The 26,541-nt window shown below is 42.2% G+C and overlaps 3 protein-coding genes across 9 annotated transcripts in view; 1 reads left to right on the forward strand and 2 right to left on the reverse strand.

Moving 5' to 3' along the window:
* The window catches only part of hspa12a (heat shock protein 12A), a 189,493-nt gene that overhangs the window by 126,859 nt on the left and 36,093 nt on the right, over positions 1–26,541 (reverse strand). The gene's annotated exons all lie outside the window — the stretch shown is intronic.
* eno4 (enolase 4) overlaps positions 1–26,541 on the forward strand; it is a gene marked incomplete at its 3' end in the record, with an annotated part of 63,482 nt that overhangs the window by 20,915 nt on the left and 16,026 nt on the right. Inside the window, exons 2-3 of the mRNA XM_079689926.1 lie at positions 21,389–21,517; positions 23,114–23,283. Coding sequence (XP_079546052.1) covers positions 21,389–21,517; positions 23,114–23,283 — 299 coding nt within the window. The remainder of the gene's footprint in view (positions 1–21,388; positions 21,518–23,113; positions 23,284–26,541) is intronic.
* Positions 3,922–6,010, reverse strand: LOC307042860 (uncharacterized protein; the record flags this gene model as incomplete). Its single annotated transcript, XM_079687025.1, has 3 exons — positions 3,922–5,258; positions 5,599–5,731; positions 5,865–6,010. 3 exons carry the CDS (start codon positions 6,008–6,010, stop codon positions 4,761–4,763), a joined length of 777 nt encoding a protein of 258 aa, XP_079543151.1. The 3' UTR covers positions 3,922–4,760.

The following is a 26,541-nucleotide window of genomic DNA, read 5'->3' on the forward strand; positions in this document are numbered from 1 at the left end:
AGACACCCAAACAATAAGCGTCGCTATGCAACCGGGTGAGGCCGCAAAGTATAGCGCAGCATTATGCCGTGTTATTCAATAATACACGTGAGTTCAACTGTCAAAATTACGTGTCTCTTTAATGGTAACCCACATGCTAGCACACACCTAGCTCACATGCTCCTCTACCATAACATGTCGTCTGCCTATGACGTCACTGAACCGTGCCCGTAAGGCTTCACTCCTATTGGCTAACACACACATATATACAATAACACCACATCTCCCTTTTTATGAATCAATGGGTCATTGGGTCATGCCATTGACTCCACAGACCTTAGAGGATTATTCTGCCTCTGTAGGGTGGAAGGTCTGTTCCTATCTGAACCATATATAAAATAACAGTTAACTCCAGAACTTCATGAACTAAATGTAACCCTATGATATTTTCTGTATTACACAACATTAATGCACAACATTAATAATAACCAGTTTGTTTACTCTCTTTTAGAACTCTTTATAATATCTCTTAGGCTTCTGGTTTGTTTACAAGTCCAACCTAGCCGGTCTCACCACGGCTCTCCCAGACCTGGTTCTCGGGGTAGGTGGCAGATCTTGAGCAAATGGCTCCGGAGGTTCTGCAATACGCTGCTCTGGAACACCTCCTGAATGCTGCTCAGCTGCATCCCTGCCGCTCTGCTCTGACGACGAGTACATGGGGATGAGATGATGGTGATTACGCCGGACTGTCCCATGAGGTCCCTCAAGAATGTAGGAGCGTGGCGTGTTGTGACTTCCCATAACCGTTCCACTCGCCTTCTGATCCGTGACCCAAACCTCTTTTCCCGGTGCAAGCCTCTCGAGACTTCTCACTCGATGACGCAGGTTGTACCGCTGTGCATCCTTTATTCTCCTCTCTCTTTCTCGCAGACCTACAGCCTCGCTGTCGGGAAGAGCATGATCCAGCAGCGCTGGTAATGTTGGCACCGTCGTGCGAAGCCTCCTCCCCATGAGAAGTTGCGCAGGGCTATACCCATTTTGTAGTGGGGTGGCTCTGTAAGCAAGCAGAGCCAGATATGGGTCTGCTGCTTTCTTAAGGAGACTCTTTTCAGTCTTTACAGCCCGTTCTGCCTCACCATTGCTCTGTGGATATTTCGGGCTGCTGGTGACGTGTTTAAATCCATGCGACTCTGAAAACTCTTCAAATGCCCTTCCCGAGAACTGCGGCCTGTGACCAGCGTCTCAGGGGATACCATGTCGTGCAAAGATGGATGTGAGATGGCGGATTACATCTGTTGATTTTGTGGGTGTCAGCAAAGCCATTTCCACAAACCTTGATGCATAATCCACTACCAGCAGATTTGACTTGCTTCCTAGCATAAACAAGTTGGCTCCCAGTTTCTGCCATGGTCGGCCTGGGTATTGTGTTGGCATCAGCGGCTTTTTGGGGTTCTGTCTCTCTTTGCTGCATGTCCGGCAGTTGATAACCAACTCATTCAGCTGCTGACTTAGCCCTGGCCACCATGCAGACTGTCGGGCACGCTCCCTACTCGGGCTGTACCCGAATATTCGACTATTCGAATATTCGTTTGTTGGCCAACTATTCGGGTTTCAATTTCATTATTCGGATATTCGTTTTAGTTTTTTTCTAAATGTATGCTATTAATAAAGGCGAATTGCTATATTCTTATACTATATTTATACTTTTGAATTGCACTGTTAAAATGCGGAAATATATACAATCTCAGCCTCTGCTCCTGGCATCGCGTTCACTCACAGTCACGAACGCAAACGGCACGCTTTACCTCGCTTCACCTCGTTTCACCCACAAAATGCCGAAGACTTCAGCTGTGTGGGACCATTTTAAGTTGGACGACGGTAAGAAGAAGGCAGTGTGCCAAATATGCGATAAGAAACTGGCCTACCACGGTGGCACAACAACTCTGAAAAGTCACCTGGATGCTGTAAGTCAGGGTTGGGGAACCTCCGGCCCCCGGGCCGTATACGGCCCGCGAGACAATTTGGTCCGGCCCTCGAAGTAATTTATAAACACACGCAAAAAAGAAAAAAATTAGACAAATCTAGACCGCAAAAAAATTAAACATGCGAGTGCCTGGTTTTCCTAGCCAAGGTCAGGGTCCTTGAACACAACACGTGCAGCTCTGAGGGAGAGCACCAGAAAGTCGCTCCGGCACTTCCAAAAATTGCAGTACCCATAAGGAGCCGTACACATGCCGCTGTTTTTGCGTGGCTGTGTCTGGTCTTTAGTTGTAAGCCCAGTGGCGATCTGTTCATCTGTCATACTGATCATACAGTCAATAACTTTGTTGTTATTAGCATCTGGTTAGCTAGCTATGCTAACGAATATAAGAAGCTTTTTCTACAACCTCTGAGGTAAAGGCACATCTTCATATGATCATTATAGTTATAAAAAAATAAGAGAATAAAGTAAACCGGTTTAAAATACTATATGACAGTAAAAAAAAGTTGTTATTAATAAAAAAGAATACTGTTTAAAAGGGGAGTGATTTGTAAAATATCCATAAAGAAAAATAAATATGCTTACAGTTCTGTTTCATATGGGTGTTGAGAGATGTATCCATAGATCTCCTAATGTTGCTCTCAAAGTGCACCAGATTGATGCTTTTAACTTCAACATTTAAAAAAAAATCTTCCCGGGGGAGCATGCCCACCAGACCCCCCTAGAGGAGGTTAGGTCCCCCACCCCCCCACTTAAATCATATCCACATGGATAGGAAACTAAATACATTTGCACACATCTTGTGTCCATATCTTTTTGTTTTGGTGGTCATGCCACAACCTTGCACGTGCATGCGCGAGTGAGATATCTGGATTAAGAGGCTGCTTTTTCTTTGCACAGCATGAAATGAATGGGCTGTGATTTTTGTATTTTTAAGCAGAGGTCAATCATTTGTACGGCCCACTGAGGATATTGTAAAAATTGAAATGGCCCTTGAGAGGAAAAAGGTTCCCCACCCCTGCTGTAAGTAGTAGCCTAGCTTAGCTTAGCTGTTGTCAAGTTACCATGATGAAGCTGCTTTATCCGCCGTTTAAACAGTAACGTTACACATGATAAAGACGTGCACTTACTTTACTTGGAAAATAGTTGCAAGCAAGCAACCACGTTTTTTTTTATATGAGTTTTTTAATTTAACAAGTAGGTAACAAGGTAACAAGTATGACACTGTTAGGCCTACTGTTACGGCTATGTTATTAAAAGTATTGTTGTTATAACACAGGGGTAGACATTAAGGGTAAAATGCCACTGGCTCTCCGGGCCGGTGGAATTGTATTATCACTGGCCCCACCATTGTAACCACTGGCCCGGAGCATTCGTCCAAAAAAGATCGACTTATAATGAAAATAATTAACAAATTTGTTGCAATAGTAATTTATGCACTAACTACATTAATACTTGTACTACAACATTTGAATCATCAATTCTTCCTCATTTTCCTAAATTGTTCATATTTGGTTTATTAAAATAATGATATTGTGGTCATTGTTAAAAAATGTCTGCTATTATTATGAGTATTATTATTTGTATAATGCGCTTTCTGCCTTCCTGTCATTGGGAGTTAGAAATGTAATGGCTATGTAATTGATTTGATTAGAACCTTCATTATCCTAAACTACTGGGACATTTCCCGATAGCCAATACCTTTATATTGTCTGCTCTTCACTTACTTGTCAGAATAGGTCGGCATTGATGTACAGAGCCGACAGAAGACCTTGTTTATATAGGCTAGTTGCACAAGATGGCGTCTATCAACTTCCGGCGGCTGGGTGTGAGCCCGAGTACTTCCGGTCTTCGGTGTGGAGTTGTTTGGGGAGTTAACGATATACATACGATAGATAGAGAGAGAGAGAGAGAGATTACCCTATTGTTTGTTTTTATGTTGTTTTATGTTTCATGTGGAACTTAAATTGCTGCAGGTCTCCCTTGTAAAAGAGATCTATGATCTCAAGGGACCAATCTGAATAAATAATGGTTTGAAATTAAATGAAACATTAGTGTACCACACTACATCATATGTTATCATATTGTGGATTTATTATATTATGTATTGTCCTATGTTATTTTTGTGTGCATTTGTTTTGAGGTTATAATTCATTAGTTATATATAATATATATATATTAGTTATATTCATTAGCCGATTCTTTTGAAAATAAAAAATGGAAAATGAGCCAAACGCAGCAGCATTTGGATGCACTTCAACCAAAACCCAGACAGTGATAAAGCGCACCATTTGTAAAGGCAAACTATCCTTTAAAGCAGGGTCAACAAATAATCTCCATCGCCACTTAAAAACACAGTATTTAATATAAAGAGTTGCGTGAATTTCATTCAAGGCAAGACAACTTTATTTACTTAACACATACAGAGGGTAAAGTAGTACATTCACTGACATGGATATGGCGCCACCTTGTGTCATGTTTACAAAGAAGATTATTGACATTAGGTCTGGCAATACAGTCAATCATTATCCTGGTTATTATTTTGCTGCCCAGGCTTGCCCATGCTTTTACCAGCGGTCCGTTCTGGTAGTTGACCAGGAAGCAAGCCACATTGAAGAGCTCCTCAATGCTTCCACACACAGACAGTGGTATGGCTTTGTCAAATAGTTTGTTCTCTTTGACTCTTCTGATTCACCTCTCCACATGGACCCTCAGACGTGCAATGGATTGAGTCTGCCTGACATCCTCCCTGCTCATTTGGGGTTTTTTGTGCAGAAAGGCAGGCCGGTACACTTTACACTCAACCAGATTGTCCACAAGGAACCCTTTGTCCACCAATACACGCCATGTCTGGTGTGAGCAGGCTCACGATGCCAGACAGCTTGAAGGTCTCCCGGTCACTCATAGATCCTGCATACAGGCCAGACACAAATGTAATGGGACCATGTGGTGCCATGCCGATCATAGCCTTGAATGTAGCATGCAACTTGTATGTAGAAAACATCTCACTCTGCAGCAGGAGAGATGATGGAGTCTGGCAGAATACTTCAGTGGAGTCAAGCACCACTTGTGTGTCAGGGAAAGCTGAAAACTCTGGTGGAAGGTGAGCTTTGACAACTTCACGTGGGATCCACAGACGTTTGCTTCCAAGCAGTTGGTAGAGGAAGTGTGTCCAGGTGGAAATAATTCTGCTGACGGTGGTGCGGTGAATGCCAAACCGTTCTGCTAGATCCCTCAGATGTAGGCCCACTGACAGGTGCATGAGGAACAGCAGCAGCTCATCTGTGGGTGGAAGTTTCTGTGAAAAGAAATAAGTGTTAGGCATAGAGACCGGGTACAGTTGTAGTTGTACAGCTGGGGTTTGTTTGTGTGTGTGTGTGTGTGTGTGTGTGTGTGTGTGTGTGTGTGTGTGTGTGTGTGTGTGTGTGTGTGTGTGTGTGTGTGTGTGTGTGTGTGTGTGTGTGTGTGTGTGTGTGTGTGTGTGTGTGTGTGTGTGTGTGTGTGTGTGTGTGTGTGTGTGTGTGTGTGTGTGTGTGTGTGTGTGTGTTTTGTGAGTGATGTGATGCACTTGTTAAACGGTGGTATAGTGTGCAGCGTGCATAATTATTAATATACATCCATGCTTGTATGCTGCTTACCGTTGTTGATGGTTGAGAGGAATCCGAGCTGCTGGCAGAGGATGCCTTGGCATTGGTGATCCGCACCATCTTGGTGTTGGCTGCAGGCTCCACCAATTTCCAAAAGGCGAGGAAATGCTTGTATGTGGCAAATCTAAGAATGTAATATTGTTCATGTTAGACATAGTTTTGTTTCTTAAATTATCTTCCCCAAATGAAAAGTGTTTATCAAACTAGTGGCCATAACAACATCCTGATAGCCTTATAAACAAACCTTATAAACAAACCTGGTGTAGAAACGAATGTCCTCATCCGACCCTGCCAGGCGTTGTATCCCGAAACGAGATCTCAGTTGTAACACTTCCAGCTGGTGTTGGAGCTCCCTTACCTGGATTTTCAAGGCTTCGTTCTCGTCGGCCACCTGATTTGCCATCACTGCCGTCGCTGGATTTACAGAGTAGTCACGATCCGGCGGCGCAAGTGTTTTCATCTCATACTCAGCTGTCAAGTCCGGGGTGGGACTCTCTGCCCTCGGCCGACGCTACCAAACATTACGTCTTGGTGTAGGTAGCTTGTAGTTATTCCAAGCAAAGAGAACAGGTGTAGCTCCTTTCTTTACTCTGTTCAGTCCTCCAGCTGTGACCAATAAGTCTCCTGGTCGAAAATGCCTACTACACACAGGTATTTGTTGTGGGGCTGAAATTGTCCCTACGGACCTTGATCAGCCACTGAGCCTTTACCTCAGCATCAATAGGAAATGAATGGAAACTTATCTCCCGATTATAACGGGACTTATTTGTACAAAGGGGCACACAGCAATGTAGTGCTGACTTTCTTACCCGCTGGAAGGCCAATCGCTTTTCTTTACCGCTCATCATCTACTGTATGCTATCTATCGCTATCTGTATGCTAACTGTATGCTATGTATCTTGCTATCTATCTATCTATCTATCTATCTATCTATCTATCCCTCTCTCTCTCTCTCTCTCTCTCTCTCTCTCTCTCTCTCTCTCTCTCTCTCTCTCTCTCTCTCTCTCTCTCTCTCTCTCTCTCTCTCTATCTATCGTATGTATATCGCTAACTCCCCAAACAACTCCACACAGAAGACCGGAAGTACTCGGGCTCACACCCAGCCGCCGGAAGTTGATAGACGCCATCTTGTGCAACTAGCCTATTGGCATCATATAGAGAGCCGCAGTGACGCGTCCTTAAACCCGGAAGTAAACTCCTTCAGGTTCCTTCGTCAAAAACGCAATGCAATTTCTCCATAGGATTTTGGAAAATAGCTTGAAATAAGGTCTGTGGTTGACACATATTTAAGAGATGGATCAAGTTTTGTTCAGCCGGATAATATCCACATGTCAACCTTACTTTTATAATTTTTTTATCATAAATCTAGTCACCAGAAGCAAAATGCTAACGTTATGCTATAAACAAACTACAAAAAAGTACAGCAGCAGGGTCGCAAGACTTCAACGTCACGCCAACTTAAGATCGTTTCAACTGACTTTCGCGTGCTTGCATATTTTAACAAAGCTTTTCATTTGAGCCACACTGAATTTCACTAGAAGTCATGGCTGTGTCAATTACCAGTCTGATATCATTTTACAAAGATGACAAGAAGAGTGTAGATAGAGGAGAGAACCACTACAAGTCAGGACACGTACAACAGTGCCGCCTAGATGAAGGTGTGCTTACCGGTGTTGTCAGGGCTAGCATGAGGGACAAGGTTTATAGAGTGTCGGTGAGTAGTGATAGCGAGAGTACCGTTAACCCTTTGGAGTCCTGGGCTAATTTGGCCGTTTTCGCATACTTTTGATTTGTCTTACTAAACCCCATTAAGAGGTTTTTAAGGACAACCTCACCTATATAACCTGATATTTATTTATTTCATTTTGAGATACTATATGAACATTTTGGACCCAAAATCACAAAAAAAAACGTAAAAACAGATTTTGAAAATGATATTATTTTTCATATAGGTAACACAAACATACACAACAAAACCATTTGAAAGCTGGAAATATATACATGGGATGTCACTATGATAACGTGAAAGTTTGATTGAGGTAGCATGAACCTATATACAAATTTTATGAACAAATAACAGGTGTATCCATTGGCTTTTTCCCTCATTTCTCAAGTTCTGTCAACAGTGACACAGTAGGCACAACAAAAAATTTAAAAGCTTAAATAATGTACATGGGATTTCATTCTGATAAGGCAAAAGTGTTATTATAAATATAATACAAATATATATATATATATATATACATTATGTACAAAAATCAGTTTTTTCTGTCTTTATCTGTGCCACGCTTCAAAGCAGCTTCTGTCAACGACACAGAGGGCAACATCACAGGCTCCTCCTCCTCCTCCTCCATGTCAAAAAAAAAGCTTATAGCTTGACTCACGTTCAGAGTTCTCTTCATCATAGTTGAATCTTCAAAACTCTAAATCTATCTAACTATATTTAAATTCTCAATGTTTGTCCGTCACTTTACTTTTACTTTTACTGTCTCCATTTCCCGCCGCCTCTCTTGGGTTCCCGCCGTCCCTCTTCGTCTAGCTTCGTCTTGCTTCGTATCACTCCGTTTACCTGATTACCTCACCCCCTCCCTGGTAAATACATCCTGTTGAGCAGAATCTACAGTTTCCAGTATTTTCCGTTTCGTAAAATGATAAAATACGGCGAAGATATTAAAATGTGTGCTTCCATTATTCATACTTTTGAAATATATTTGCATTAATTTTATATAATCATATCTCCGTGTTTATTGGGTCTTTTTGCATGAAAGAAAGGCTGGCATATAGTTTCAAGCCAGTACTTTCGACAGAAATACACAAATACATCCTGTTGAGCAGGATCTACAGTTTCCAGTATTTTCCGTTTCGTAAAATGATCAAATACGGCGAAGATATTCAAATATGTGCTTCCATTTTTCATACTTTTGAAATGTATTAACTTTATATCATCGTATCTCCGTGTTTACTGGGTCTTTTTGCTTGAAACAAAGATTGGGATATAGTTTCAAGCCAGTACTTTCGACAAAAACACACGGCAATGCTGTCCGGACTGTTGTTTTTATGCGGCACCGGCTTGAACAGGTCATGTGATCTGATCACGCCGGCGTGACGGTCGACTCCAAAGGGTTAACCTAGAGTGAATTTATTCACATTAATTCCCATCAACAAATCCATTTTATGTGTCACATGAAATCTTTATTACAAATATTACACACCAGAAAACACAGAAATATCCATGAAATAAACATACAGTAGGCTATAAACAATTAAAGGGATAATTGGGAAGGCATTACAAATGTAAATATATTTTAAATAATAAAACAATCCCACCACCACAGGTATCTACAGGAGAAGAGGGAATTCTCTCCACAAAATGTGAATGCCCACGTGGAGAATGGAAATGCAGTCATGCAGCTGCATTAGCCATCTTTGCCATCCATAATTTCAGCTGCACTGACACCCCCTGTCAGTGGAAGAAGCCAAAGGCAGCTAAACATACACATTCAGTGGAGGAGCTATTTCCTCCAACCAATAACTCATTCAACCCGCTGACAAGAGAGCCCACCTCCGAAGATCGTGACTGACTGAGGGAAAGACTCGGGGGCAGGTTCTCAGGGATTTCTTGGCTTCTCTCCCCCGAGCCAGAAGAGGAACACTACAGCTTGGAAACACTTACTGTTCCTGAAATTCTCAAATCTGTTGGGCATCAGGGACCTGAGGCAATTGTGGCAAGCATGGCATTGTCTGAGGAGCAACAGAGAGCAATTCAGGTGGCTACCACTGGTCAGCGAACCAACCCAAACTGGCATTTGTTCAGGAAAGGAAGGTTGACTGCCAGCAACTTTGGAGCTGTCCTGAGGTCAAAGCGTGTGACTGCTTCCCTTATTGCCAGGGTGCTAGGGCAACAACAGGCCCTTGATGGTGTTTTGTCTGTACAGTGGGGGACTATGAATGAATGTGAGGGCATCAGGGCATTCACCACTGCAACCCAGATGCAGGTCCATGAGTCAGGTTTGTGGCTCTCCCAATCAGGAGTGTTGGGGGCATCTCCAGATGGTCTGGTAGGGTCTTCCGCTGTGCTGGAGTTAAAGTGTCCCTACGGAGCCAGGGAAATGACAATTAGTGAAGCATTGCAAATCAAGGGCTTCTGTGTCAGTAAGGAAGGAGAAACATTCAGCCTGCGTGAGGAACATCCTTACTGGCACCAAGTGCAAGGTCAGCTTCACCTCACTGCAAGAGAGACTTGCTACTTTGTGGTCTGGACTACGAAAGACAGTGTCATCATTCCGATAGCCCGAGATGACAATTGGCAGCCTAACCTATTGGCTCTTGAGGACTTTTTCAAGGCCCACATGCTTCCAAAGCTGGCACTGCCGGAATAATCACCTTTGTCACTGTTGTGGTTATTTTCTGAAAAAGACAGAAAAACAAAAAGGCATATTAATTTACTTGTTCTGAGTTCAGAGAGCACTGCTGTTAAAATTAAATATTTTTTTTAGAGAAAACTCAGCTTCAGGATGTTATGGTTCCCCTTTGAAGATCTTTCTTGTAGCTGCTGCGATCCTTGTTTGAGTCGTTCATATGTTCAATGAAAAAGATCATAAATCTATCATTTTCAAATATAGTAATTTTAAGAAATTGTGAATAGTTTTTAATTTACATTTACTCACCTTTGCAATGTTGTGGTTGTTAGAGTGTTAGGTTTCTGACGACAGAGAATAACATATTTACAAAATAATATTTCTTAATAAAAAAAGGCAGTCCATGCAGAAAACTATTGTGGTTTCTTGATTCAAGCCTGCCTCTGAATCCCAAATCACAAACCATTCTTTGGAGTAACGTTTTTGATAGAGAAAGACAGAAAAAAAACATGAGCCTACCCGAGAGGCCAGACTTTTCAAGGTAAAAAGACAGTTTAAAGATTTATATTTGCAGATATTATCAGCACATCTGAGTCAAATTAACATGTGTATTAAACAGAACCTAAATAAAAGAAATACAAAGCACCTAGTTTAAAGACATTGTTTGTGTTTAATGATGAACTCAAAATGTAAAACAAAGTATGAAACATGTTTCTGGATTGATTAAACAGCAGAATCTAAATAAAAGAAATAAAATGCACCCAATGAAAAGACAGTTTGAGTGTAATGATGAACTCAAAATGTAAAACAAAGTATAATAAAAATAATACATTTTATTTATATAGCGCTTTTCTACAACTCAAAGACGCTTTACAGTATGAGGGAGGGCAGACAAACAAGGACAGGCAAACAAATAAATATAGTAAAAATAAAATAAACAGAAAAGTCAGTCAAGAGGAAGTTGATTGAGAGGGGGGGATGGGGGCTTACAGAGTTGAAAAGATGTGTATGAAATATATGTGTTTACATGTGAAAAGACACTATTTTTCTGCCACCTCTTTTATGAGAGGACGTTGGAAGTTCACTAGTGCGCAACATACCTGCACCAGTTTATCTGCGAAGGGCCTCAGGTGAGATGGAATTAACTTTAGGATCCTAAATTCTTTCAAACGAGCATTTGCTCTCTCGACGTGAATCCTATTTTGTGCGATAAGCTTTGTAGCCTGTGCTTCGCTGTGTGTCAGTTGGCCATGACAGAGGAATGGGGGAATGTTGACAGTGACTCCTTCAGGAAGAATGTTCTGGATTAAGAATCCCTTGTCAGCCAATATCAGATCTCCAGGTTTGAAATGCTGAAGAACACCAGAATCCCGTACTATCTCTTTGTCACTTGTTGATCCTGGGTATAGTTTGCTGCAGTATGTGATCACAGCATTTGGTGCTACCCCGAGCAGTAGTTTGAAGGAGTGCATGCCACGGTAAGCATAGTAGGTCTCTTTCTGGATATCCATTTGCTTGGGGATAGCAATTTGTCCGTACAATCCACTATCATTCTGCAGTTTTGGATGTGCCGAAATGAAGAAGGCAAGCTGGTTTTATTTTTCTCCCGGCTGGGAACAGTACTCATTATGTACTTAAAAAGTAATTTTTGGAGAACCTCTATAAATGTTACAATCACATTTCTGACAGTGCTTTCACCACAGTGAAAGAGTGCAGCCAGATGAAGGTGTGTGTAATTATGACGCAGTTTCATGAGGGTCATGAAAACTTGGTCTTCAAGACTCAGTGCTTTGGGGAACCAACCTTCTGGGTATGTAATGGAACCCTCAAAACGAGCAACATACTCACACACAGCACTGAATGTGTCTCTATCTGGCAATCCTGTCTCCATCCGAAGAACCTTTTCACTCAGCTGAAAGGCAGAATACTTGTCACGGCAGTAACTCTGCTTTGCCTTGGACTCCTCTAGCTGGATCTCTAGCTGCATTATGTGTCTTTGCTGAGATTGAAGTTTTTCTTCTACCGTGGTTGCTTGCTCCTCGGCATTCTCAGATAGTGGTTGAGGATCTTCATTAGCAGCCGCCTGTGTTGATGGACCTGCTTCCTCCTCAGTCATTAGACACGCAGCTTCTTCCTCCATTCCATCAATTATCCCTCTCAGACAGTAGGAATGCTCTTCTACATTCTGTGCTTCAAATGAAACCGGCCTTTTTCTCTTTTGTAAAAGAAAATGACAGCTGCAGATGCGGGAACAGGCATTGGGCTTCCTGTCAGCTCGTCTGTTGGGAAGATATCAAATATTAGTTTCATGGAGCTCACACCGTCACATATAAGAGCATTAAGACATAAAGTACATAGGCTAAAGCAAAAAACCTAAATATATAACCTTGCACTTTGAAGTCTCGTGAACATTTTCACTATTTTGACATTTTTATAGATCAAAATTGAACTGAAGAAATAAATGGTAGATTAATCCATATTGAAAATAGGTGTCAGCTGCTACACTAATTATAATAGTTATATTTCTTAATTAAGATAATATATTACTTTATTGATCCCAATTTGGGAAATGTTTGTGTTGCAGCAGCATAAAAAATAAATAAATAAATAAGTTGTTATATATACAAAAGTATGTGAGGGATGGCATATTAAATATTAAATTGAATATAAATGTAAAATGTACATGTGATTTTACGTCCAAGAAAAGCTATGGAGCAGAGTTCTCTGCAAGCCAGAGGTGATTTGTTATTAGTTTAATATGTCAAACTGATTTCCCTGACTAAAATCTTTAGTTACATGGTGACACGTTATGCTGCTTGTACTAATTAGACTTATCATATAAGCGACACAGGTTTTTAATAGGATTTATTCATTATCTTTACTTATGTTGCGGTCTTTTCAGCAGCGCCATCTCTAAAACGGCGATACAGTCACTACCCATCATTTAAATTTCACCGTGACATGGACAAAAATGGAACGTCAGCTTACCTCATGGCACGAATCCAGACTCTCCTTTGGAAAACATTGGCCGGGAAACGATAGAAAGAGCACGTTCCATGCGAAGACCTGTGGCTGGAACCCGGAGCAAAGAAACAAACCATTGTGTAGCTAATTAGTAGCGCTAGCTTTAGCTAACGTTAGCTAACGTTAGCTAACGGTACGTCTACACTACAGGCATCAAAAAATCTTGAAGCTGGGCGTGTCTGAATCTTGGCGATTTTTTGCGAGCAACGCGACCAACAACCAATCACATAAATCTCCCGCCCCCGACATACAAAGCAATAGCAATGTTAAAACGAAGTAAACTGGATATAAACTCTCCAAACAGGCGAAAAACCTACCAGTTTCACCCACTGTCTCTGCCACCTCCCTCCATGCCTGGTTCCTCCGGTTTGTATCCCGGTAAATAGTTCTGGTCGTAAAGAACCGGGTGATTTGCTAACGTAATATCTCGTTTGGAATATGAGGAAATTAACTGCGGTCTAGCTCTCCCAGCTTGCACGCGATTTGATTGGCTGCGCTTGCACTGGCGGGATTTGCATAAACGGGATTTGATTGGCTGATGCCAAGCATCAAGCCTCAAAAGTTGAACATTGTTCAACTTTTGATGCCGATAGATGCTCCTGACGGCCCGTCTACACTACAGGCATGAACAAATCTTGGAGCTGGGCGTGTCTGAAGCTTGGCGATTTTTTGCGAGCAACCAATCACATGAATCTCCCGCCCCCGACATACAAAGCAATAGCAATGTTAAAACGAAGTAAACTGGATATAAACTCTCCAAACAGGCGAAAACCTACCAGTTTCCCCCACTGTCTCTGCCACCTCCCTCCATGCCTGGTTCCTCCGGTTTGTATCCCGGTAAATAGTTCTGGTCGTAAAGAACCGGGTGATTTGCTACCGTAATATCTTGTTTGGAATATGAGGAAATGAACTGCGGTCTGGCTCTCCCAGCTTGCACGCGGTTTGATTGGCTGCGCTTGCACTGGCGGGATTTGCATAAACAGGATTTGATTGGCTGATGCCAAGCATCGAGCCTGATGCCGATAGATGCTCGTGATGCTTGCAAAGCCATGCCATGCTCCCCACAATGCAGTTCGGCGAAGATTAAAAATCTTCTACGTCACCCCATTCAAGTGAATGGGCGAAGCGTTGAAAGCATTTTTTGATGCCTGTAGTGTAGACGTACCGTTATGCTTGCAAAGCCATGCCATGCTCCCCACAATGCAGTTCGGCGAAGATTAAAAATCTTCTACGTCACCCCATTCAAGTGAATAGGCGAAGCGTTGAAAGCATTTTTCGATGCCTGTAGTGTAGACGGGCCGTAACGAAACAAACTGCAGAGTAAAATTGGAAAACACTGGTAATTAATTATTCTATAATTTGTAAAACTACGGTGTTCAAAAAAAATACAGATTCTAATGGTCAGATATAGATATATAGATATATAGATATACAGATAATATAGATACTAGAGATAGGCAGGTACTTGCTTTCAAGCAGAAGACGGGGGAAAACAAACTAAGCTGGAGTGTTTACGTATTCGGCTAAATGACGTACAACGGCCTCGACATTTCTGTAGTCCTATTCAGCCACTCGGTAACAACCATCGTTTTTCAGACACGTAAACTCTTCAAAAATCACCAGTGGGGTCACTGCTGATGTATTTAATGTCGTAGAACAAAACGTGATTTATCTCTTAAATTTGTGTCAACCACAGACCTTATTTCGAGCTATTTTCCAAAACCCTATGGAGAAAATGCATCGCTTTTCGACGAAGGAACCGGAAGTGCTAAAAATGCTAACTTCCTTCCGGGTTTTATGACGCGTCACTGCAGTGACGTGTCATAAAACCAGGAAGTAAGCTGCTGATTCCTTCGACAAAAAGCAATGGGATTTCTCCACAGGGTTTTGGAAAATAGCTGGAAATAAGGTCTGTGGAAAACAAACCTGTTTGATAAATGCACGTTTTGTTCAGCTGGATAATCTCCAGGTTTTGTTACCCTACTTTTATAATTTTCGAATCATACATCTAATCGATAGATTATAAAAGGGTTTTAGGACGCGTTACAGTGCGGCTAAAACCTTCTCTCCCTCTTCTTCTCATACTCCCTGTCACTCTCCTTTAACTCCTCCGGTGACTTTCTTTTATTTGAAGATTGTTTTTTGCCCGGCGCTTGGCCGGTTACCGCTGGTATTAAAAACATTTAGGCGAATGGTTAGGTGGCGCGATAGTCTAGTGAAGAAGGAGCGCGCTCCCGTCCCGCTCACGGGAGCCTGCTCGCGCTGCGCTCCGCATCAAACAGCTGTTTGCTTTTCACCCAACAAGGACAACCGCCTCACGAAACGCTATGTTGTAGCGTTAATAAACGAAACAATTTAACTAAATTGCTAGTCAAAATACCAATACCACAGGACAATTTTTTTTTTTAAAGCAATATTTTTAGTGGCCCGAGCGGGCAAGTGGAAAGTACGTTATGCTGGCCCGGGGTATCTAAATAGTGCTTATGGGCCAGCGGGCCATTTATAATGTCGAGCCCTGTATAACAGAAATATGTGTTTTGTATCTTTGTTTGACTGTTAAGGTTGTAAAATGTTATAGACGGAATTTGGAACCAGATTTTGTCCCCGGGCGCTGCACTGCGGCTGGGTTAAATGCAGAGGACACATTTAGTTTTAATGTTTGCGAGTACTGAGACAATAAATAAATATAAAACGTAATAGTATGCTCTTTCTGCGCTTCTGCTTAACAGCGTGTTGTCAGGTGTCTCGGATTCGGAGCGTGTTATGAAACCTTTCGGAAAAAAATTAATTGTATTAAAAAAAATACAAATCTCTCCGCACCGAATATTCGAATATTCACTGCTGATTACTACCGAATATCCGGAGCCCGAAAAATGGTATTCGGGACAGCCCTACTCCCTACACTTCACCACTCCTTGGTGACCTTCATGTAGTCTGGCGAGCACATCATTTCTAATTGGTGCAGGGATGACGAGTCTGTCCCCCTTTAACAGTAGTCCGTCCTTTACAGTTATGAACGCTTGTTCCGCCCAGTATAACTTTATGGCTGGTTCGCTGTTGCTGTGTGCTGGCCATTTCTCTTCACACTGCTGCATCACTCTTCCGTACACACTGTCCTTTTACAACTGCTCTTTTAGCTCTTCCAGGTAAGCCGTGCTTGCTGGCAAACCATCGATAATCATGTCCACATAGATATTCGTGCTCTCGAGGAACTCTTTTTCATCTGGTGTGGAGTCTCTTTTCACAGGTGCACGTGACAGTGTATCAGCCGTCCACAGGCTTTTCCTTGGCACATGTGTGATTGAATAGGAATAACGCATCAGGCGCATCCGGAAACGTTGAATCCGTGGGGGAAGCGCATCCAAAGTGTCTACCGATGAGAAAGTTGCGAAACCTTTCACAAGCCCAGGTTAAGCCTAAAGCTTCCTTTTCTACCTGTGCGTATCTCTGCTCTGTCTGTGTGAGAGAACGTGACATATAGGCTACCGGCCTCCAATCCTCTTCCCATTTCTGCAGAAGCACACTCCCCAAGCCGTATGATGATGCATCTGCTGAGACCTTGGTTTCTCTGTTTGTGTCATACATGGCTAGCACTGGTGGAGATATCAGAGAGTCTTTCAGATCTTGGAAGGCTCTGGCCTGATCGATGCCCCATAGCCAGCAGTTCTTTTTGGAGAGCAGGTCTCGAAGTGGCTTGTCTCGCTCTGCTAGCTGCTGTATGCACTTCCCCAGCTGGTTGACCATGCCTAGAAAGCTCCTCAGCTCGCTCACATTTTTCGGCTCTTCCATTTTCCTTACCGCCTCTGTCTTGCTCGGGTCTGGTCTAATGCCGCTAGCAGTGATCACATGGCCCAGGTATGTCACCTCCTGTTTGGATATGTCGCACTTTTCCACATTCAAGGTGATTCCTGCCTTTTGGATCTTCTCCAGCACAGCATACAGACGAGCGTCGTGCTCCTCCTGTGTTTGGCCCCACACCAGTACATCGTCCATGTGACACACAACCCCCACTAGTCCCTCAGTTACCTCAGTTGTCATCCTGTTTTGGAAATGCTCAGGGGCTGAGGCTATGCCGAAAGGTAGCCGATTGAAGTGGTATCGGCCAAAGGGTGTGATTAACAATTTGTACTTGGCTGAGCCTTTAGTTAGAGGTATTTGCCAAAACCCCATGTTTGCATCCAACTTGCTGAATATTTTTTGCTCCAGCCAGTTTTCCCAGTTATTCTTTTACTGAAGGTAGAATGTATTTTTCTCGACACACAGACTCGTTCAGTTTAGTTAGATCCACACATATGCGAACAGCCCCTGTCTTTTTAGGCACCACCACCATGCCAGCGCACCAATCTGTAGGCTCCTCAACTCTGCTGATCACCCCCAGGTCTTCCATGCGGGACAGTTCCTCTTTGACTTTGTCCATCAGTGGCAGTGGAATCCTTCTAGGCATCTTCAGAGAAAACGGTTGGGCCCCTGGTTTCAGCTAAATGGCATATGGCTGCCGCACCTCTCCAAGACCGCTGCATACTGTTGGGTAATTAGTCTTTAGCGTGTCCATAGTGACGTTGTCTAGTCGTGCCACTAGCTTCAGCGCTACACTGGCAGGCCTTCCGAGCAATGCTGTTTGCAAGCGTTGAATGACATACACATCCTCCATAAGTTCTCTCTCTCCTTTCTTCAGCAGCATACTAGCAAAGCCCACTACGTCTAAAGGATTTTTCCCTGGACCCCAAAGTGGCTTCCTTGGCTTTTGAAGAGCTGGTGGAGCTTTGTGCTTATAGACCTCCTTAAACACGGAGTGAGGAATGACTGTATCATCAGCCCCAGTGTCAATTTGAACTGCACGCTTTTGTTGTTAATGTCAATGTCTGCCATCCACGGATCATTGTCAGCCTCAATGCTGCCTAAGAACAAGCTTTCCTCTTCTTCATTAATCTGATGCACGCTTTTAGCTGCTTTACACATGCGCATATAATCCAATTTTCCCACATGCATGGCAATTTACATCCTTGGCTGGACACTCAGTCTTTACATGTGAAGGAGAACAACCACAGTTATAACACTTTGCATCATTACCCTTGTTGTATTGTGGCTTGGCTTGGTAGCTATTAGCAGATTGAGCTTTGTTTTAGCATATTTGCTTTGGCCCATTCCTGCAGTCTTGAAAAGTCGAAAGGCTCCGGTGGCTGGATACTAAACGTAGCACTCGGTCCCGCCGCGGGTCGGGTTGCATATCCGTTAGCATTCTCGTCTGCCATGTCCTCTTTCTTCCCTTATCACCGTCAATTGGCTCCAAACAATACTTTTTCCCGGTCACACTCCACGTACTGTCGACAGGACTTCTGACACCATGTCATGTTACTCAATAATACACGTGAGTTCAACTGTCACAATTACGTGTCTTTTTAATGGTAGCCCACATGCTAGCACACACCGAGCTCACATGCTCCGTTACCATAACATGTCGTCTGCCTATGACGTCACTGAACCGTGCCCGTAAGGCTTCGCTCCTATTGGCTAACACACACACATATACAATAACACCACACATTATGCATTTGTTTACATGCCGACCGGAACCCAGAGGCATTACCAAAAGATCAACGCACAATCAACCAATACAGGACATCTCTTTCTCCACATTACGTGTTAGACATTAGAATTGACTATTCTTGTCTGTCAAATACTCTTTTGTCTGTCACATAAGTGGCGCAAGTTGCGCAAATGATGCGCTATTGCGCTAAGGGGAAATATCTTTTGACCGGACGCTTTGACCAGAGAGATTTAGATTTGCCGGTCTTCAGCATATTTTACCGGTCTTAGTCCGGTAATTACCGGCTAACGGGAACTCTGTAGCAAACGATGTTAATGCTGTTTCATGCTGACGAGTCCTACCTGAACAAGCACAGGTGTGACTAATGACACTGATGGAGTTATAGTTGACTGGTGGGGCCATGCTGGTGCCAGTTATCTGACTAGAGGGGCAGATTTAATTAGAGACAACATTTTTTGTTAATGTTAATAACAATTTACAAAACGCAACACATAAGCACAACTTTGGCTCAAGTAACATCACAATATTAACTGCAAAACCACTACAAAGGGTATTAACATAGACTCCTATTTCCGATGTGGCCACAGGGGGGTCCAGTGTTGCAGGGGCACTGGCCAACAATGTCAGGCATTAATACATTTGACATTAAAACTCATTCCTGATAGCAGTCTTTTTGCGTTCCTCGGACAATGATTCCTAATGTGAACTTCATGCTGCTTCATTACCTTTGTACCTTGTTGTATGGGTAGCAAGATGCTGGATCTAAAACCAATCAAAGGACATGCCAAGGTGGGGAGGGGAAGACGGAGGTGTTAGGGGTAAACATGATAAAATAAATATTGAATCAGCTGGTGTAGTGCTAGGCAGGGGCGGACTGGCCATTGGGAATATCGGGAGTTTCCCCGGTGAGCCGGTGCTGTGTGTGGGCTGGAGGGCCAAAAAGAATGTTTGCCTAAATCCTACCGGTCACATTTGTAAGTGTTCCGGCCACTACTTTTTTTTTTTTTGCTTACCTAAATCCTACCGGCCCACATTTGTGGGCCGGTAGGATTTAGGTAAGCAAAAAAAAAAGCCCAGTGGGGTGTGGCCCACTGGGCTGGGCTGGGCTGGGCTGGGCTGGGCCGTTTTGATAGGCTACCTTTGTTCTATCTATCAGTTTCAATTTCACACATCAGGCGCGTAGCAGCTGTCACTGCGCAGTGAACGATCAGGAGTGAGTGACTGAGAGACCTAGCTGGCAGTTGCTTACATATGGATAAACAAGCTCCAAAACGTAAAGGCGTTTTTGTATAGTTTGTGTATACAGTATACAGTATTGTAGCGAGCCCCGGGTTCAGAGGGAGGGGCTTGCATAGTTGGCAGGGAAACTGGGTTCAGGGGGAGTGGCTGTACGGCTGTACCCGTAGGATAGAAAAGGGGGAAGTGATGTCTGACGTCTGACTGTGGAGAAGAACGTGTTGCCCACATTCTGTTACTGAGTTTAGGCTAGTTAGCTCGCAGGTTTATTGTTTTGGGTGCAGTCACTTTTGCCTCCACTTGCTGCTCAAATAAATGTTGAAAGAAAAAGTAAATCTGTTTACAGTTCTGTTTTATATGGGTGTTGAAGAAGAAGAATTGGGAGGGATGAAACCCTCTTTAATGGTCACACATGCATGCACACAGCAAAGTGAAATGTGTTCTCTGCTTTTAACCCATCCTAGTACCAGGAGTCTAGTAGTAGGAGCAGTGGGCAGCAATTGTACAGCGCCCGGGGAGCAATGGGAGTGAGGGGGGAAGGGGGATGTCTGGTGCCTTGCTCAAGGGCACCACGGCAGGGCAGGAGGTGAACTGGGACCTCTCCAAGTAGAAGTCCACACTCCAAAAGTAGGTCTGGTCGGGGACTTGAACCGGCGACCCTACGGCTCACAGTCCAAGCCCCTACTGACTGCCATAGATTTAGTCCCTAATTTTGCTCTCAGTGCACCAGATTGATGCATTTAACTTCAACATTTAAAAAATGTGGACCCCCTAGAGGAGGTGAGGTACACCACCTACCCCCTGTTCAATTGTCTCACCCACATTGAGGATGCTTCCTACGCCCATGTTTTATTCCATGTGTCAAGTCAGGCAAATTGGGTCAAAATGTTATTGCATCAATGATCTGTTCACATTAAAATCATTAAATATATGCTGTAACTATTTTGCTCTAGGCAACCCAAGGGCTCAGGTAATATGATTACTATATGAATAATTGTCCAAAATAACATAAAATGCATAGGGATTTTTGTTAAGTAACATACTTTCGTCGCCGGCCGGCCGATACATACCGCGCATTAAGTGGGCCTGTCTGTCAATTAATCCCCGGGCCACTTTTTCCCCCCAGTCCGCCCCTGGTGCTAGGTTACATCAAAAACCTACAAACATATCATCCTTCAGAGCAAATTGGTTAGAAGAAACTGTTCTTCAATCGCCCCAAAGTTTATTTCATGAGATTTTCAGGTCTTGACAGCATTTTTTAATTGAGTCAAAAAGCTGTATGACTTTATGAAAAATACCTTTTAACATCACACATGAAGTGTTGGCATTTCCTGTTGATTTTTTCACATTATTAGCTTGATAACAACATTGAAAAATAAATTACTTTTATAATGAATTTGACCTCTTATCAAAGATTCCTTTATTTGTGACTTTGTCAAACTATGTTTTAATTTGTTCGATTCAAAATGCAACCCATGCAGGAAAATTGTTTTGAGTGTGGTTTTCTACAAACAGTATATTTTGTTGTTATTGTTTAATTTTCATGTTATTTTAAATATTAATACTTTGAATTTAGTCATTTTCTAATTTCTTATACCATTAACTGTCACTTTAGGCAGACTACTTTAAAAAGCTGTGTGCAGCACCGAGGATCAGCCGGCTGAGGGGAAAGGAGGTTTATGATGCAAGAGGACAACTCTCCATTGAGGCAGATGTCTTCTGCATTGTCTGCAACAAAGAAAAGGTAAAACTTATGAGTACATTTGGCCTTTAATTATATAATCAGCACCAGCTATATATTATTTCCTCACATCAGATGCTAAAATATAACTTCCTGCTTGGACTGTGGCGGCCGCTGATATTGCAGATTACATATTCAGTTCGGGGACTGCATCGAGCGTAAAGATTGAACAAATAAAGGTTTGACAAAGGAGATGGGATTCATTAGTGGTGTGCCGATGGTTTGAAGTGACAGTGAGGGATGTGAAGAGGCAGCTGGAGGCAAGAAGCGAGCAAAGACGATACCAATCAGAAAACCGACCCTGACCTTTGACCCTTGCCATTTCAGTTTTTACTGTATCACAAAAGCCCGAAAGATGAGATGTGACACGATGAACCGAGATCAAGCTGAGGACACACAACCAGGGCTGAGCCAACGCTTTTACTCAACAGTATTACTGAGTGCTATCACACCATTGTCAGAAGGAGGGGGCCAGTTCCTCAGTGCAATGACATATTATGATAATTATAATAACTAAATCAAGTCTTTTCCTTGTAACTTTACTTACATAGCCTAAAGCTACAAATCACAATTTTGCCTTAAGGGGGTTTACCATTTGCAAAGCATAGGACACCATCTGTCCAAAGACACTGTTCGTAAATCCTATGTTTTGGATAATCTATTCAAATACCAAAGATTAAGATGTATAACAACACAAAAACACAAAACAATTTAAGAAAAAACTATTCTAAAATAATGTTGTTAAAGGTGAGGTTCGTGTAAGAAATGTGCCTGTATTCAGCGGTAGATTATACAGGTGTTTGCCTGCAAAGCCCACCCCCACACACTACTATTACCACTGCTAACAAAGACTACCAGAGGATTTCAGGCTGAATTCGGGCTCATATGTTGTTAAGAGGAAATCCTATGTATACCTAAAGGTAATCATCAAAACCTTAACACCTAGTGTAAGCCATACAGGAAACTAATGTAGGGCTTTTATTTCATTGGCGTAATAAGTATTTTTTCTATTGAATCTTGTGAGTAGGAAATAAATTGCTTAGCCACTAGAAGCTTGGAAGTTTTGTATTGATAGCTGCAGAAATGTGAGGTATATATGTAAATCACATGAAGATCAAATTAGGCTTTTGTCAATGATTATAATGTTGAATGAAGCTTTATTTTGGAAGACCTAAGTGTCAGGAAATGAAAATATAAAAAAAAAAGAATTAGTTCACTCATTTCGGAGGCCAATCCAGCGGAACCCAAACACATCCACAATCTTTTCTCTCCATTTAAGCTGACTTAATAAATGTTTTTTTTTATTAAGGCACACAGCTTTGCTCCAGGGTCATGATGGGGGGGGGGGGGTGCTATTGTCAGTCTGCACCATTAGCACTAATGTGTAACGACAGCAAAAAGCAGTGCAAGTGGTCTGTGAAAACAAGGGTGTGCTGGGAAGAGGATGTTGCGGAAGACGAGAGATGAGAAGGCGATACAAGATATTAACCCATATTACCCCCCCCTCCCCATCCATGTCATCAATATCAAGTGTGACATGTTTGTGGAAAGTAGCTTGTTGTTTTGTTTTTAAAGAACTTTCTCCTTGTTGGTGTTCAGAGGATGTCCTCAGCTGCTGTCTCCAGCCTCTCTGGGCCCAAGGAGGCTCTCCTGGACCAGCAGAGAGCTGCTGACGTGAGGACTGCTGCTCAGTGGATCAATGAGCCTCTGAGCAGCATGCTGAAGGGCACGAACCCCTGCGAGCAGTCCGAGGTGGACCACATACTCAGGTAGTGTTCAGGTGGTTTTTCTATTTTGCCGTGGTGGGTTTGCTCTTTTGTGGGGATATCGTCATCTGTTTCCACGTATTCCACTGATCTAATAAAGGTGCGTGCAGTTATTTGTATGTACATTTTATATTTGTCCACATTTTGTTTTGTTGTCGTTTTGAAAACCCTGCTTTCAAAAGTAGCAACCTTGAATAATTCATTTAGATTTTTCTTTTTGTTAAATGCTGCTGACAAATATTGGTACTAAGAAACATTCTGGGAGAAACCAAATACTTTGCCATTTGAAATGTTCCAATTTCACACTCATTGGATGTGTCCCTGGTTTCTCAGAGGGAGCTTTGCAGTTCTGGTTCCTGGACTCCAGAATGAAACATTCCTGAGCCCGGTGGTCACGTCACTAAGGAGCTTATTTAAGAAGCTTAACCAGTGGTTTATAACTTTACAGAAGAAATGTTGGAATTCCAAAATGTATTAACTTAAATAACTGACAAAAGGGAACCCTTTGGGGTTGCGCTTGAAACTTGTTTGCCTATTGTCACAGCCCATCATATCATATTGATGCACTGAGCTTGTCCTATTGGTTGCTTTTGCATTATGTCTCCTGACCCATAGAAAAGCTTAATGAGTACTATGAATCATTATGGGGTGGGGGTTGATGTGAACAACGCTTAATTGAAATTGCACTGCCTATCTTGATTCAAATTTGAAACATTAAGCAGTGGAAATTGTTCAGACATAACAACCAGTTTCCAGCTGATCTCCCTTCAGATTAGACTTCACTCGCGTTTATGTCCATATCGATCAGATCTATCTAGTTCTAGCTAATGATATGACTACCTGCTTATCAAGACACCTAAACAATACTGTATGCGTCGCTATGCAACCGGGTGAGGCCGCAAAGTATAGCGCAGCATTATGCATTTGTTTACATGCCCACCGGAACCCCGAGGCATTACCAACAGGTCAACGCACAATCAACCCATACAGGACATCTCTTTCTCCACATTAAGTGTTGGACATTAGAATGGACTATTCTTGTCTATCACATACTATTCTTGTCTGTCACATACTATTCTTGTGTGTCACATACTATTCTTGTCTGTCACATACTCTTCTTGTCTGTCACATACTATTTTTGTCTGTCACATACTATTCTTGTCTGTCACATACTATTCTTGTCTGTCACATACTATTTTTGTCTGTCACATACTCTTCTTGTCTGTCACATACTATTGTTGTCTGTCACATACTCTTCTTGTCTGTCACATACTATTCTTGTCTGTCACATACTCTTCTTGTCTATCACATAAGTGGCGCAACTGATGCGGTATTGTGCTATGTGGAAATTGTTTTGACCGGACATTTTGACCGGAGAGATTTCGATTTGCCTGTCTTCAGCATATTTTACCGTTCAAAGTCTGGTAATAATTTGCTAACGGAAACTCTGATAACAACTTATATCTATTTGGTTGTCTTGCTTTATTTTGTACAGATTGATAGAGTACTTTATTAATCTATTTTGAAAGAGAGACCTGAGAACAGCAGGTGAAATAGAATAGTGTTTTTTCCACTGAGGCAATAAGAGCTTCTAGACTAGTACTGACCCATTGCCCAGGTATTTATAGGAAAATGACTATAGAAATGAGCATCATACTGGATGTGTGGATCGCAGAAGGATGGTAGATAAAACTAGATGCCATCTAGTTTTTTTCAATTTTCACAACACAATAATGGCATAGCACATACATGACAAGTACATAATTACAAAGCAAAAAGACAAAACATGACAACAACAAAAAAAATCAAAAAAACAGCTCAATCTCAAACATACACATATGTAGGTAGTTACAGGAGTATCACATTTATGATTGATGATGAATTTATGATGACAGGAGATTCATGAGATTCCTTTAACAATAATAGCTGACAATTCAGGTCCAAGGAAATCTAAGTAAGGTTTCCAGATTGTATAGAACTGATCAGATTTGGCATGTGAGATATTTGTGAGATATTCCAGGGGAACCAACTCAAATATAATGTTGCGCCAGCCTTTGAGAGATGGGACCTGATCCTTAGTCCACTGTAACAAAAGTATTTTTCCTAGCAGCAAAAGTAAGGACATTATATAATCTTCTGTTCGCAGCAGTAGGTAGTGATTTGACTGGTAGACCTAAAATCAAAGACAGCGGGTCCATATCTAAATGTCTATGAAATATCTTCTCCATTTCAACTTATATGTCGGACCAATATTTCTGAAGTTTGCAGCATGACCAGAAGCAATGGGTCAGGGTTCCTATTTCTGTTTTACATTTTAGACACATGGGGGAGAGTGAGGGGTTAAAACAGTGCCTGCGATTAGGGGATATACTGTATGTATCCTATGTATAATTCTCAACTGCATTGCTTTTGCTCTGGCACATATGGATATCTTTTTGGCATAATTCCAGACATCTTCCCATGTCTCCTCATCGATAGTCACTGACAATTCCCTCTCCCAAGCCCCTTCGCCTCTTTGCGTATTATTAGGAGTCATGCCTCGCATTACTTCATAAAACAAACTGAGTGACAATCTCCCTGGTTGACGGTACAGGAATTTCTCAATGACAGATACCTCCCTGTGATCTATAAGGGTTGTATTCTTGGTGATATAATGCCTGATCTGCAAAAAACGAAAGAAGTCGTGCCTTGGGAGCTTATACTTTGTCCGTAATTGATCAAATGACATGAGACAACTGTCATTGAACAAGTCCCCCAATTTAGTTAAGCCTTTCTTACGCCACTGCTGAAAGCTAGGGTCCATTACTCCTGGCAAAAAGTCCGGGTTGTTGGTTATCGGGGTGAAAATGGAAGTCAATTTGAGCCTCCCTTCCATACGGCGAGACATTAATTGTGATTGGGTTGGTACATTTTTCATTTATGTTTTAAAAACTCCCAAAATACAGTAAGTCCTGTAGAGCACATTTTGATAATGAGGATTCAATATCCAACCATGTAGAAGAGACATCATTCTTTATCCATTGAGATATTGCTGTCAGGTGAGCACAGAGCTGATACACTTTAATATTTGGCAGGTCTAAGCCACCCATAGCCAGGCAGCTGCAGCACTGACATTTTTAGTCTAGGTCTACGTTTGTCCCATATGAAAGAGCTAAGCCAGCTGTTCAGATCCTTAAGCACCCTGTTTGAAAATAAAATAGGAATCATCTGAATGGGATAAAGCAACCTGAGTAATACATTCATTTGAATCAGAGCTATTCG

Source organism: Notothenia rossii, assembly GCF_949606895.1.
Source record: "Notothenia rossii genome assembly, chromosome: 6".
NCBI classification, from domain to species: Eukaryota; Metazoa; Chordata; class Actinopteri; order Perciformes; family Nototheniidae; genus Notothenia; species Notothenia rossii.